Source organism: Gavialis gangeticus, unplaced genomic scaffold (genome assembly GCF_001723915.1).
Source record: "Gavialis gangeticus isolate Ggan-Ray unplaced genomic scaffold, GavGan_comp1, whole genome shotgun sequence".
Lineage (NCBI taxonomy): Eukaryota > Metazoa > Chordata > Crocodylia > Gavialidae > Gavialis > Gavialis gangeticus.
The window spans coordinates 31,548,247-31,560,640 of record NW_017728995.1 but is presented as its reverse complement, the minus strand read 5'-3'; the positions used below and the strand labels follow the sequence as shown (position 1 = coordinate 31,560,640).

General features: G+C 57.9%; 1 protein-coding gene across 4 annotated transcripts in view; it reads right to left on the bottom strand.

The window, feature by feature from the left end:
* Positions 1-12,394, bottom strand: part of RUBCN (RUN and cysteine rich domain containing beclin 1 interacting protein) — a 62,665-nt gene that overhangs the window by 22,568 nt on the left and 27,703 nt on the right. The window contains exons 6-14 of one of the 4 annotated variants that reach the window (XM_019503442.1): positions 11,920-12,076; positions 10,822-11,370; positions 10,009-10,053; positions 7,581-7,676; positions 6,607-6,722; positions 5,320-5,518; positions 4,894-4,995; positions 3,996-4,070; positions 1,069-1,129 (exon numbers count right to left, since the gene is read on the bottom strand). In XM_019503442.1, the coding sequence (XP_019358987.1) occupies positions 1,069-1,129; positions 3,996-4,070; positions 4,894-4,995; positions 5,320-5,518; positions 6,607-6,722; positions 7,581-7,676; positions 10,009-10,053; positions 10,822-11,370; positions 11,920-12,076 (1,400 nt within the window). The remainder of the gene's footprint in view (positions 1-1,068; positions 1,130-3,995; positions 4,071-4,893; positions 4,996-5,319; positions 5,519-6,606; positions 6,723-7,580; positions 7,677-10,008; positions 10,054-10,821; positions 11,371-11,919; positions 12,077-12,394) is intronic. The other 3 variants (XM_019503444.1, XM_019503443.1, XM_019503445.1) reach the window with 3 other exon arrangements.

The following is a 12,394-nucleotide window of genomic DNA, read 5'->3' as shown; positions in this document are numbered from 1 at the left end:
AGTGGAAGTCTCTGAAAAAGGAACAGCCGCCTTTGAGGTCGAGCTGTCTCACGAGGACGTGGAAGGAACCTGGATGAAGGACAGCATGAGGCTGAAACCAGGGGCGAACGTTGAAGTGAGGGTCCAGGGGAAGAGGCACAGAGCAGATCCAAGTGCCAAAAGGGACTGGATAAATTCATGGAGGATCAATCTGTTAATGACTGTTGAACAGAACAGATGAAGATGCTTCCTCTGTCATTTCTAACTCAATAAATGATGGATGCCAGGGAGAGTATTGCACAGGGGTTAGACTCCTCTAGAGATACCTGGTTTGAAGCTCTCCTTCCACTTCTGCCACTGTCAGAGATAGGATACCGGACTAGTTGGACCATTGGTCTGGGCACTGTTTATGGTCTTATGCCGTGTTTCTACAGTGCATTGCCCCAACTATGGCCTGCTTATGGGAATTGCTTTGCCAATGCAGCTGCTTCTGAGGTGGTACAGTACTGCTGGAGCCCATTCAAGGCATGAGGCATAATGCTCGTTACACTGACAGGTTGGGGCTGCATCTGATAGGCAGAGGGGGCCCTGCTGAAAGCCCATGGGATGGCTGCCTGGCTCTGCTGGCAATTAGTAGGTCAGGTGCACGTCAGTGGGTGCCCTTCCCCATCGCGCCCACCTCAGCTGGAGGTGGGCACAAGGAGACGGTAAGCCCAGTCTCCGGGGCAGGAAGGGATGCCATCGATCCCTCTACAGCACTACCCTCTGGTCATTTACGGAGTAGCACTACCGGGCACGGCTGAAAAAATGGCAGCACCCACTCAGGGCTTCAGGGAACAGGATGTGAGCGGGACTGGCCAAACTGGGCCGTGCCTCCAGAGTGACTGGGGAGCGGGTCATCCCGATACACTCTCCATCAGCTTGAACCCATTCAGGCCCATTTCTGTTCTAAAGGTCTTATACAAACCAGGCCCTTCAGGAGGGACCCTCCACGCCCCACCCCCAGAGCTGCACCTTAGTCCTCCTGCGCTCTGGGACCTGCCCTGCAGCTGCTCCCAAGGCTGAGGTTGGGAGCAGAAAGGAACGTACACAGACTCTGAGGAGAGGAAGGATTTCTGGGCAGCCGGCATGCTCTTCTGGATGTCAGCATCTGGATGGGAGATGGTGGGAGCAGAAAAGAGAGCAGCGTTAGTCTCCTCTTAGCAGGGCTCAGTGTTAAGCCCCCCCCGCAGGGCATTCTAATAGTGCGTGGTGCCCATCCAAGGGCAGGGACCCCTGGGAGCAGACCCCAGGCAGATTTGAATGGGGAGTCACATTTGGTGCAGGGCATATGCCAGCCCCCAGCACACCCACGCCTGGGGCAAGGAGGACAGGATCGTGGGTTAGTGCCGGGGTTAGGTAGCTCGCTGGGCTTCACACACTGCTGCAGAGCAGCTGTGGGACACGATGCCCTCAATGTCTGCCTTGCTGGGTCACGTCAAGCCCAGTCCATGAGACAGAGCCGCTACCCTTTGAGGGCTGTTCAGGAGCTGACATGGGACAAGCTGCCGGCGGCTTAAGGCCAATTCCCAATGCAGACTGGTGCACTGCACAACTCCCTTGGTGCTATCCCAGCAAGCATCCACTGTTTGTGGAGCTGCTGAGGCTGTACACACTGCTATCACACCGCTGCCACCCCCACCTTCCAGGGCACTAATACAAAGCCTTGGCACCCCTGGACTGGACACGCTTTAGGCCACAAGAGCAGGGCGCATATTGAGCCTGCCAGGCTTGACCTCAGGCAGTGCTTTGCCTCTTGGTCCCTTCCTGTAGACTCTGGCAGGGGCTGTGTCCTGCTCCCATATCCCTCCTCAGTGCTCGTTGCACACTCAAGGACCACGAGAGCCCAGCACCACACTGCGTTCACACGGGACCAGCAGAGACCAGCAGCTAGGATGCACTGCCCAGCTCCATGGGTGTTTAACTCCCTTGAAGATGGGCACAGACGCCTGCTGCATGCCCTGCTGCTGCACTGTAGGCAAGCTGGTGGAGAGTGCAGGTTCCCTGTATTATACGAGTAAGGCCACTTGCACTCAAGATGCACTTGGCCCCAAGCCCCTGGAAATCCAACGCAGCTGTAAGAACCTCAATTCTTGCCTCTCCTGTGTAGGACACGTGGAGCACAACCTCTCTCAGGGACTCGGACCTCCCTCCAGCACAGATGCTCTCCATGCAGCCTCCCTGAGCACCTCTGGCTTCCCATGCAAACAAGAGTCCTGGCACTGACAGCCCACACCAGCCGGGCACATACTGCACCTTGAGCCACTGTACTGCACTGGGCCTCTGCCCCTAACACCACATTGCTCCTTGTCAGAAGCCGCTGGCACCCCCAGCACCCCAGACTGCTCCAGACCCTCTCCCACCAAAAACACCTTCCCCTCCAAACCTCAGTCTGTGCTACACCAGGAGGCCACAGGGCAGCAGAAGATGCTGTGCTCACAGGTTACCCCAGCAAACGGGCTCCATCACCCACCAGGGAGCTCAGCTCCTTTGTGCTGAGCACAGTGTGCACATCGAGACTAGTGATGTCCTCCCACCCTGCAGGGCCCCACAGCCCCGCTACCTGAGAGCAAAGCCAAGGCACAGCAACGTGAGCCACGGTCCTCAGAGCTGAGGTGGAACCCAGGTGTCCCCAGGCTCCTGTTCGGACCACACCACCTTATCCCAATGACCTCAGTCCGCAGACCTGAATTTGCTTCAGACCTGGGGCTGTCCTCAGAGCACTGGGCACTGGAGCTACAAGACTCGGCCCTCCTGGACGTGCCACAGCCAGCCAGCAGCACAGTCAGCACCACCCCATACCAGTGCTCTGGATCAGACAGCTCAGAGCCAGGGCATTCAGCTCCACGTTGCCCACAGGTGGGATCATCCCTGCAAGCCTTCCCAGGGGGCAGCAATGATGGACTTCCCCAGACCTCAGCACCGAGCCGGGGACATTCCCTGTAGGGCATCAGCTCCTGCCCAGAGCCGACACCAGCGCAGCCCGTCTGACAGGTCTCATCCTAGACTGGCCTGATGGATCTCAAGCTGCCCGTCACCTTGGCATCTGGGCGTCAGATGAGGCACAGACAAGACCAGTGATCAAAATACTTTGAGGTCTGCTTTCCTGGTGGCTCCCTGATGCTACAGGCAGCAGAGCTGCGTTGGCACACCCAGGGAATGCCCCACACCTGAGCGCAGACATGGCTGCAGCCAGCTGGGAGGGGCTCGGAGCTGCTCTCAGTGGCAGCTGCCCACCGAAATACAGGTGACAGCACAGCTGTCACTGTGGGGCTGAGCAAAGCCCCCCCCAGAAGCAGGCTGCTGAGGGCAGCAAAGGCTTCCAATGGCTCCAGAGAAGCCTAGAAACCCCTGACCACTGTGGAACAGCATTGCGCAGGCGCTGCTGGGTGTCTGGTTTGAGGCCACCACTGCTGGAGTAGGGCAGGGGAACCACCCCTTGGTCTCACCTCCCAGGGGGCACCTCACTTGGCCTCAGCATGAAGGCCACCATGCCCCTGCTCTCAGCCCTGACAGGTGGAACCTGCCTCTAGTGCTGCTGCTGGATGAGCCACACCAAGTGCCATGGGAGCAAAGCCAGGGCAGGGGCAAGGCTGTTCAGCCCCTTGCTGTAGCTTCCCACCAATCTGCCCCTCACTGCATTCACCTCCGATCCTTTCCCTCCAGCCATCAGATGACAATTGTGGCTTCCAGATGTGCAAGCTCTGGGAAAGCCTGGAGTGAGGCTGGTGAGAAACCAGACGGCATGCGCAGAGCAGTGAGCTCACGGGGAGTGGACAGAGCTGGGCTCCAGGGGTTTAGCCAGGGGTCAGGATCCAGCCTGAAGCCCACCAAGGCAGCATGAACTCAGGTGCCCACTCAAGTCCCCTGGGGCCCCCCTACTCCCTGCAACCCCGACACGCCTGGGCGACGCACACGGACAGGTGAGCACAGACACACACACACATGCAGCTGCGGGGAGCACTCTCGGGTACTACCTGAGAATAGGGAAGCCATTGACACCGAGAGCCCGTTCTTGGACATTTGAATCAGGTTAGATCCATCGCTACCATCTGCATGACACGGTGATGACAAAACAGGTCGCTTCAGTGCTTGGCCAGGCCGGGGAGAAAGGGCATCAACATGACAGCAAGCGAGTGGGGACTGAGGGGATGCCCAGGACAGGACACAGGCCTCTGCCTCAGTCTTCACAACCAACCCCATGCTCTAGCCTGCCAGGACCCAACCTAGGGCCAGTGCTGTCAGCAGCCAAGGACAGAGGAATAGGAAGACTGAGGGACATTTATCACAGAGACTGCAGAAAGCCCCAGTCCAGCCTGGTGGAAGACAAGGCAGCGGTTTCTTCATTAGTGCCCCTTTATAGTCAACCAGTGGGAATTGCTGCTGAACAAGGGGCACTTACTGTGGGGGTCATCCCACCACCCTGCTGGGTACGAACTGAGGATTCAGAGCCCCCAGTCCCAGACTAACACCTGACTGCAGCTGGGAGGCCAGGGTTTGAACAGAGTCCAGCGCACCTGGCTGTGAGGGGATAGGGACTGCTGGTAGGGACAGTCCAACTACACAGGCAAACAACCCAGTCCCTTGGCCTGACCACTCCCCATCAAGGGGACCTGCTAGGAGTAGTGAACTAAAGGGTCGTTTGGACTATATGAAGGGTCCCCCAGGCAAATCACTCAACCCTTCTTTGTGCACAGGTCAAGGGCTGCTAAGGCGTCGCTCCGGTTTTGGAAGGCACCTGGGATTCCAACTCAACACCCAGTTCAAGGCCATCATCCAAGGCAGGGCACGCCCCGCGCAGGCACAGCCCCACTGACAGCAGTGCAGCGCTACCCCCACCCCACCCTGCTGTGGGGTGCAGCCACCCTCTCTTACCTTGTATCTCATACTCCTCAACTTCCTCCGCAGAGCCCGAGTCCGAGAGCCGCATGGAGTCACGAGAGCTGAACTGGGACCCACTGTCTGTAGCCATGAAGCCTGGAAGGCAGATCCCACCCCAGGAGGTGCATTGAGATGGGGCCACAGAGTCAGTGGAGGGTGTCTAAAAGCAGCAGCAAGAACTAGCAGGGTAGAAGGGGCTGTGATGTGGCTGGGCTGAGTATTGGGGTACATGTGGGAAGAGAGTTAAGCTACATCCTGCTATCTCTAGCAGGGAGGGGGTGTATTATCAATGCACACGGAGCCATCATACTAGAGTCTCCCATTCGGAGCACATGGACCTTGAGGAGGGAGTTAACACACAGGGAATGAGCCTTGCTGTCACCTGCTGGTGACAAGTCACACCCAGCAAGCAGCACTCACCATCGGAGCCCATTTCCCGGTAGCCAGGGAGATGTTTGGTGCGGATTTGCTGGCGACGGATGCGGATCTTCTGCTTGAGCTCCTGAATCTCCTTGTCGCTCTCCTCCTCCTCCTCTTCCAGCTGCTGGCTCAGCATGTTGCATTTCATCAGCTCGATAGCTGCAATCAGCGACTCTGAGATGCTGAAGTGGGCATTTTCCTGGGGGTAAGGGTCACACCCTTAGTGGCTTCCTGACAGCCTGCAGCTCAAGACTCCCAGTACCAGACAGCTCTGCAGCTTGCACTCGGCAACAGAGAGCCAGCAACCAACAGAGGCGGTGCTGGGTGGACCACATTATGGACAACTTCCCTTCCTACTGCACCTCTGGAAGCCTGCACCTCCCATCAGGCCACAGGAATGTCTAAACCTTCCTTAGCCTGGTGCATCTCAGGCACAGGGTGTATCCTACATGTTGGATCTCCACTTCTGGTAGGAATACTTAAGTGCTTCTCACTAGGGAACCATCTAGGACACCCCAGACAGGAAGAGGGCCGGCTCTAGACAGTCCATCAACCTGAACTTCAGCATTAAGAGATGTTGACATAACCCTGACATCTGCCTTTCCGTCTCCTCCATGACTATGGCATAGGCAGGGCCAGGAGGACACGAGCCTGCTGCAGCTGAAGTGAACAGCCTGGAGAGCAGAGTCCTGGCAGGGATCTAAATGGCTCTCCCAGGGGTCATGAGGGAAATCCAGGCAGATTCTCCTAGGCCCAGAAGGTGATCCGAGGCTGCAGGGCCTTCTCAAGGTGCCAGAAGGGTGAGATTTCAGTGAAGAGATGCATGTTCTACAGTCTCTCTCTCCTATGGTTTGCTCCAAGCACCACATAGGAGAGAAGCACTATGGTTTCAGCAGGCTGTGAGTCATCATCACTGGTCACAAGTGCCTGGAGGCCAGTCAGGCCTGCTAGGGCCTGGACAAGGGGCAAATACTAAGTGGCAGAAGGGTGAGATTCCACCCTAAGACAAAGCAGGGCAAGAGGCGCAAACAAGGGACTGAACCTGGCAAGTCAGCCCCAGCACACATACCCAAGGGAGACTCGGTGGTGGTACTGGCAGCTCCTGGCTGGGGGATGCTACAAGACAACTTCCAGTGAGGCAGCAGCCAAGCAAGGCCAGCGCACAGCTCCAGGGCAGCACTGTAGCACTTACACAGGCTGCCCCTTCCAGCTGCTGGCCAGCAGCGTTGAAGGTCCTGGCCCAGCACCCAAGACCACAACCCCCGCAGCGCCCTGGCCAGCCCCTACCTTCTCCAGGTCCGCACAGCTGCCAAAGTCCTGCTCCGACAGGTAGCTGATGAGGGACTGCCCCTGCGAGGGTCTTCGGAACATCCCTTCTCCCGAACTCAGGTACTGGCTGGTGTCTGGAAAGGCAAGAGACCGGTATGTGGGACGGGAGCAGCTGGGAAACCCAGTGCTGGGAAGTCCAGAGGAGCCCATGCATGAATGCCATGCCCCTGTTTGTACCAGCCTGGCTGCCTCAACACATACAGCAATCACCAGACAAAGTCAGAGCTGCATCCTATGTTGTCTAGCAACCAACTTCTGACCACGATCAACTCCGGAGTAGTGAGATGCCACAAACCCTGCCACAACCACAGGCAATCCCCATCCTCATGACAGCCCCACCTGATCCCCAATGGCTTCTGCTCAGGGGAAGCCCCAAAGCTCTGCCTTGCAGCCTCTCATCTTCCTTGGGCACAAACCCCAGCCCTCCCCACAATTGTTACTCTTATGGGGAAAGCAGCAATTGTGGAACACACTTCCTCCCCCACCCCCAGTCATTGCAATGGTTAAGTCTTTGGGGCAGCTGTGCACCCCACTCTGCACAACGTCCAGGGAAGTGAGGCCATGACATTTGTGCTCTAGGCACCGCTGTAATTAGTGGTAAGGAACTCCCTCCTTCCAATGCCTGCCAACATGGTACAAGGGCAGCCAGGCCAGAGATACATAAGCAAGCAACTCCCCTCAAGTCAATGCCTATTAGTAGCAACAGGCAGATGCCCTAATGCACCCACGTGGCTGTTGATGTTATAGGAAGGATTATCCGAGTACAGGGGCAATGCATTTCCAGGGGAACTGCTGCTCTTCGGAGGCACAGGTGCAAATGGGAATCAATCATCCTGGCAGGTTCAAAGTCCTCCTGCAAACACCTATGAGAGCCAGACACACCCTCCTGGATAGGGGTTCCTTCAGCTGCTCTCTGCCCCAGCCGTACTCACCATGCTCCATGTACAGGGAGCTTGGCATGCTCACATCACTGCCCTGGGGGGAGCAGCACAAGGGGCCTCGCACTCGCGAAATGTCTCCATGCGATTCTGAGAAAGGAAGAGAGAAAACACCACGGCAGGTCAGTAGCCCTGCAGGGCTGGCCCAACCCCAAACCCCAACCCCGTGCATGATATGGGATGGAACGAGTCAGACACCAGAGAACAGACAGAAACTGAAGGGGGACAGGACAGGGTCAAGCCAGCTGGTCTCCAGTGAGGAAGGGGATGACCCGAGTGCAAAGCAGGAGGGGCAGTGCCAGGGAGGGGCAGGCCATGAGCAGGGGATAGCTTGCCTGGGCTGGTCTCCGAGGGTGGTTTCTCCCAACAGCAATGGGGAAGCAGGAAAGGGACAAGCGGGCAGAACGGAAGAGCCTGGCTGCAGCACAGCTTGTCTGTCCTATTAGCTATTGCAATGAGGGGGAAGGGCACAGAGTTAGAAAGAGCCCCTGCTCCCCTTGGCAGCAAGGCTCAGGATTGCAAGAGCTTGACGTATGGTCTGGGTGCTTGGTGCAGGGTTCCAGGCACTCAGTTCCCCCTCCAGAAAGGCAGGGGGCTAAACATGGGGGATCACGGGGCCCTGTGGTTCCAGCATACACGGAAGACAAGGTGCAGAGAAGTGTGTACTCTCTAACCTCCTCCCCTCAACAGCTCTAGCTGTGGGGAAGCAGCTTTCCTGCACGCAGGAGCCCCCAGTGCTGCAGTAGCAATGACCTACAGGCTCAGATACCACTGCCAACAGGACGCAGAGGTGACCCAACGTGCGGCTCCCAGCACCCTGCCCTCCATCTGCCCGGGACGGCAGTCACAGCCTCACTGGGCAGGACTAGGGGAGGGGCTGCCCCAGTCAATGTCATCAGAGGCAAACATGGCTGGCGCCTGTAAGCCTGCAACAACGGTGCGATGGGATGATGCTAAGACCAAGTGCCTTGAGGCACGACCCCAGCAGGATGAAGCCCTGGGCTGTTGCTGAAAGGGACGTGAAAACCGAACATGCAAGGGAAGCTGTTGGGGGAAGTGAGGAAGAAAAGGGTGGGTGGAGAGGAAGGTGCGGGTGGAATATGCAGTTGCACCAGGCGTTGGGAATAGGGGGTAAACTCAGTTGGCTCATACCACTCTGCTCAGCCCCTCTGCCTCAGCTGCCGGGAAGAAGTGCATGTGGGCAGCAGGGAGCACAACAGGGAGAGGATGTGTCCTTTGCTGAATGAAGAGGCCAGCGCTAGGTCTCAGCCCTGCAGTCCTGGTGAGTGGCGGGGCCTGGGCCAGCACAAGCAGGACAGGGCAAGCCTCATCTGGAGGAATAACTGCCTCACCTCCAGAGCTCAGGGACATCCTAGGCTGCTGCAGGGGGCTGGGCTCTGGCCTCCAGGAACTGGAGCCAGGTGAATTCACTTTCTGCAGGCCGCAAAACAGCTGTCGAGCAGTTTGGGCAGGGTCTGAGCTGAGAGCCCCATGACAATGGCTCAATAATAAGCGTTCCACTCCTCAGCTCCAACGCCCAGCACCCACAGGCATCACACATGAGCGAGAGGCTACAAGGACTCGCCTACCCCAGAGCACTGACATGAAGACAGCCTCCAGGCCCAGCACGGCTGATCTCCCAATAGTGGGGAGGTCCCAGCCACTAGGACCAGTGGCAGGACTGTGGCAAACAGCGCTGGCAAGAGCCCTGGGAGTCAAGCATCTTAATCTGCCGGCTACACGGACAGCGAGTGCAGCAATGGACCTGTGGGGAGCAGCTGCTGCACCTGTCTTGGGCACCTCCAAACTGCTCTAAAGGGTCCTGCACAGCCTTGCCTGGCTGAGGCTGAGGTGCTGAACTCTGGTGATATCCAGCGGTGAGCACTTTGGCCCCTGTAGAAGTTGGGTCACACTGCCTTATGCAGCGCAGAAGCAGCAAGACCTGGAATTGAACCCCAGAGTCCCAACTCCCCGCGTCATTCTCTGAGCATTACACCATAGCTGTAGGCCAAGCATGCTGTCTCATGGGCAGATGCTGCTCCCAGCTCCATGAACCTGAGCTCCACCAGGCAAGGGGGTGAACGTGACATATAAGCCAGCCTTTCTCTGTCTCCCAGCATGGCTCAAAAGATGTGGTGAGGCCAGATTTCCCAAAGGGGAAGGAAGCCAGCCCACACCTCACCAGTAAAGGCAGCAAAGCACCATGCATGGGAACGGAGCACATTCTCAGTCCAGTCCGGCACCCCCTCCCAAACCCAGCGGGGATCCTCACACAGGTCACATGCATGACCCCGGGTGACCCTCCATGCGCCATCAGGGACTGGGGAATGGAGAGGCTGGAATGGACATCAATGCATTAATGGAAGTCCTGAATGCAATATAACGATGGCTGACGTGGGGAGGGGGACACCGGCTCCCAAACCTGCTACTGGGTCTTCTATAATAATGGTGATATCCCTGAGGCCTCCTGGGCAGGCAGCAAAGAAAGAGTGTGAGGGGAGGAGAGAAAACAGACACACATGGGTTACTTGGGGGCTGCTGCTCCTCCTGGAAGGCAGCACCATGGCGTCCACCTGGCAGCAGGCCTGATGCCCACCTCCAGGAGGTCCACAGGCCTGGCACTCACCTGCAAAGTGCAGAACAGACAGCCCAAAAAGACCCGGACTGTCTTGCAAGTCTAATGAAGGAAGGCCCAGTGATAGGGCCTCTGGCACTCTGAGATGGACACCCGGAGCTGCTGGACGGACGAGGCCCCAGAAAGAGGGCAGAAGGGCCCTGGGGAGCTCCAAAGCAGTGCCAGCCTGCAGTGGAGCCCCAGGGGACCACACTAACTCGATATCTGCTGGCCATGTGAAGCCTGGCTGCAGAGCAAGTCAGGGACTTCCAGGAGTAGAGCTCAGAGCTTGGCTGAGGAGGGGGCAGGCAGGAGGCAGCTCCATCTCTGGGCATATACAGTGCAGAGGCCAGGCCCAGCTGCCACAGTGCATGCTTTGCCTCCCTTGCATTGCACAGCACCAGGCCCCCCTCAGGTCCCCACTGTGCGAGGACATTGCAAAGGGGTGTCATTCACTAATTAACGAGTGTTGATGCCCCTGCACATAGGCAAACACCCACTGCTGGCACCCTCTGGGACCACCCTGTAAAACCCAGTCACTCTCCTGTGCATGAGACCTCTCCCCAGACTGCATCTCATGCACAATGCTGCCCCCACCCACTCCCCTGGTCCCAGCCTTACCATGAGCTCTCCCTGAGGCCACGTTGGTATCCGACTGGGAGCGTGCGTGACTCTTCTTGGGGATCCCCTGCGTGGCTGCCGTCTGCCCCTCCGAGAAGCTGGACCTGCGCAGGATGCCCATGGCCCTGGTGCAACTGCTGGGGCCCTGCTCCCCCAAGGAGCACACTGATTCTGGCTTCTGAGAGCTGCTGGATGAGAAGAGGGGAGAGCTGCTGCTCTTGCTGCTGCTTGAGCTGCTCTGGCTGCTGGCTGCCCGGCCTCGGCGCCCCAGATTCCCGATGGCCAGGTACTCCGGCCCGTCGTTGGCGTCGCTCTGCTGGTCGTCCTGGTTGCCCACCCAGGCGTCCTCGCTTTGGCCAGTTGTGGTGCTGGCGCTCATCTCACTGGCCGGAGAGGACAAGTCCTTGGAAGAGGGAGTGCTGAGGCTGGGAAGGGGGCCAGACAGGCCCAGAGGGGACTGGTCATGCAGCAGCAAGCAGGGCAAGTCGTGCAGTGAGCTCTCTGGAGGCTGGCTGGTGCTTCCCACCAAGAAGCTCGCCACTCTCCTGTCTGGAAGAGGTGGAGAGAGGGGGTGATGTGTCGGAATTGATGGTAGTTTTATGCAGAGTTTAGACATTGAATTTGTCTGAGATAGTTTGGACAGGGCTGATCCTGCCTCAGGCAGGGGTTAGACTAGTTGTGACCTCTGGAGCTCCCTTCAAGCCTCACTCCTCTGCGATTCTCATTGAACACAGGCCAATCCAGTCCAAGCGGCTGAAAGGAAGGGATCCAACACATTCCCTGCACACCTCAGGATTCGTGAGCTTCCCTGGACAGCTGGAGACGGAGACTCAGTCTAGTTCCTACCAAGGCCTCATATATAACACCTGAACATTTAGCCTTGACAGCATTGCAGGGAAGCTTGGAAGGGCTAAGCTGGGGGAACAGGGTGTTTTATAGGAAGCTTGTTCAGACAGCCTGGTCACACACAACTGTAAGGCCACAGGGTCAGAGTCAGGAGCTCTAACCAGAGCTGGCACTTTGCAACCCAGCCCCACCTGAAGCCCCTACTGTTAGCCTCCCCCATGCCGAGGGAGCTGGCCGTTAGGCTCTGCTTACCCGAGGTGCCTGTGGCGGCTGGCTGGTGCAGGCTGGAGAAGGACCCAAAGTACCGATGTGAGGGGTAGTCTGCGGGGATGACTGGCACAGACCCAGGAAGTGCTGTCAGGCTCTGGCTCTTGGTCGCCTGCAGTGGGGCTTCACCCTTCCTGGCAAACTGAAGAGGCGCAGCAGAGTTAATGCAGCCCAGCAGCAACGGCTGAGATCAGGGGCAGCTGGGCCCAGGGAGACAGAGGAACCCACCCCAATGTGGCTGCAGCTTGTGCCAGGCAGGACACAGCCACAGTGTTTAGCTGTGGGGAGGGGGTGGGGGGAAGCCACAGCAGCAAAGGGAAGCAGATTATTGTTCTCAGTGCAACAGCAGGCTCCAGTCTGGAAATGACTAGGCTCTCCCAACAGTGACCTGGCAGCCAAGTGCCCCAGGAAAACAGCACTTGTGTCCTTCAGTGCAGCAGTCACAGGGGTGGGGGGGGGG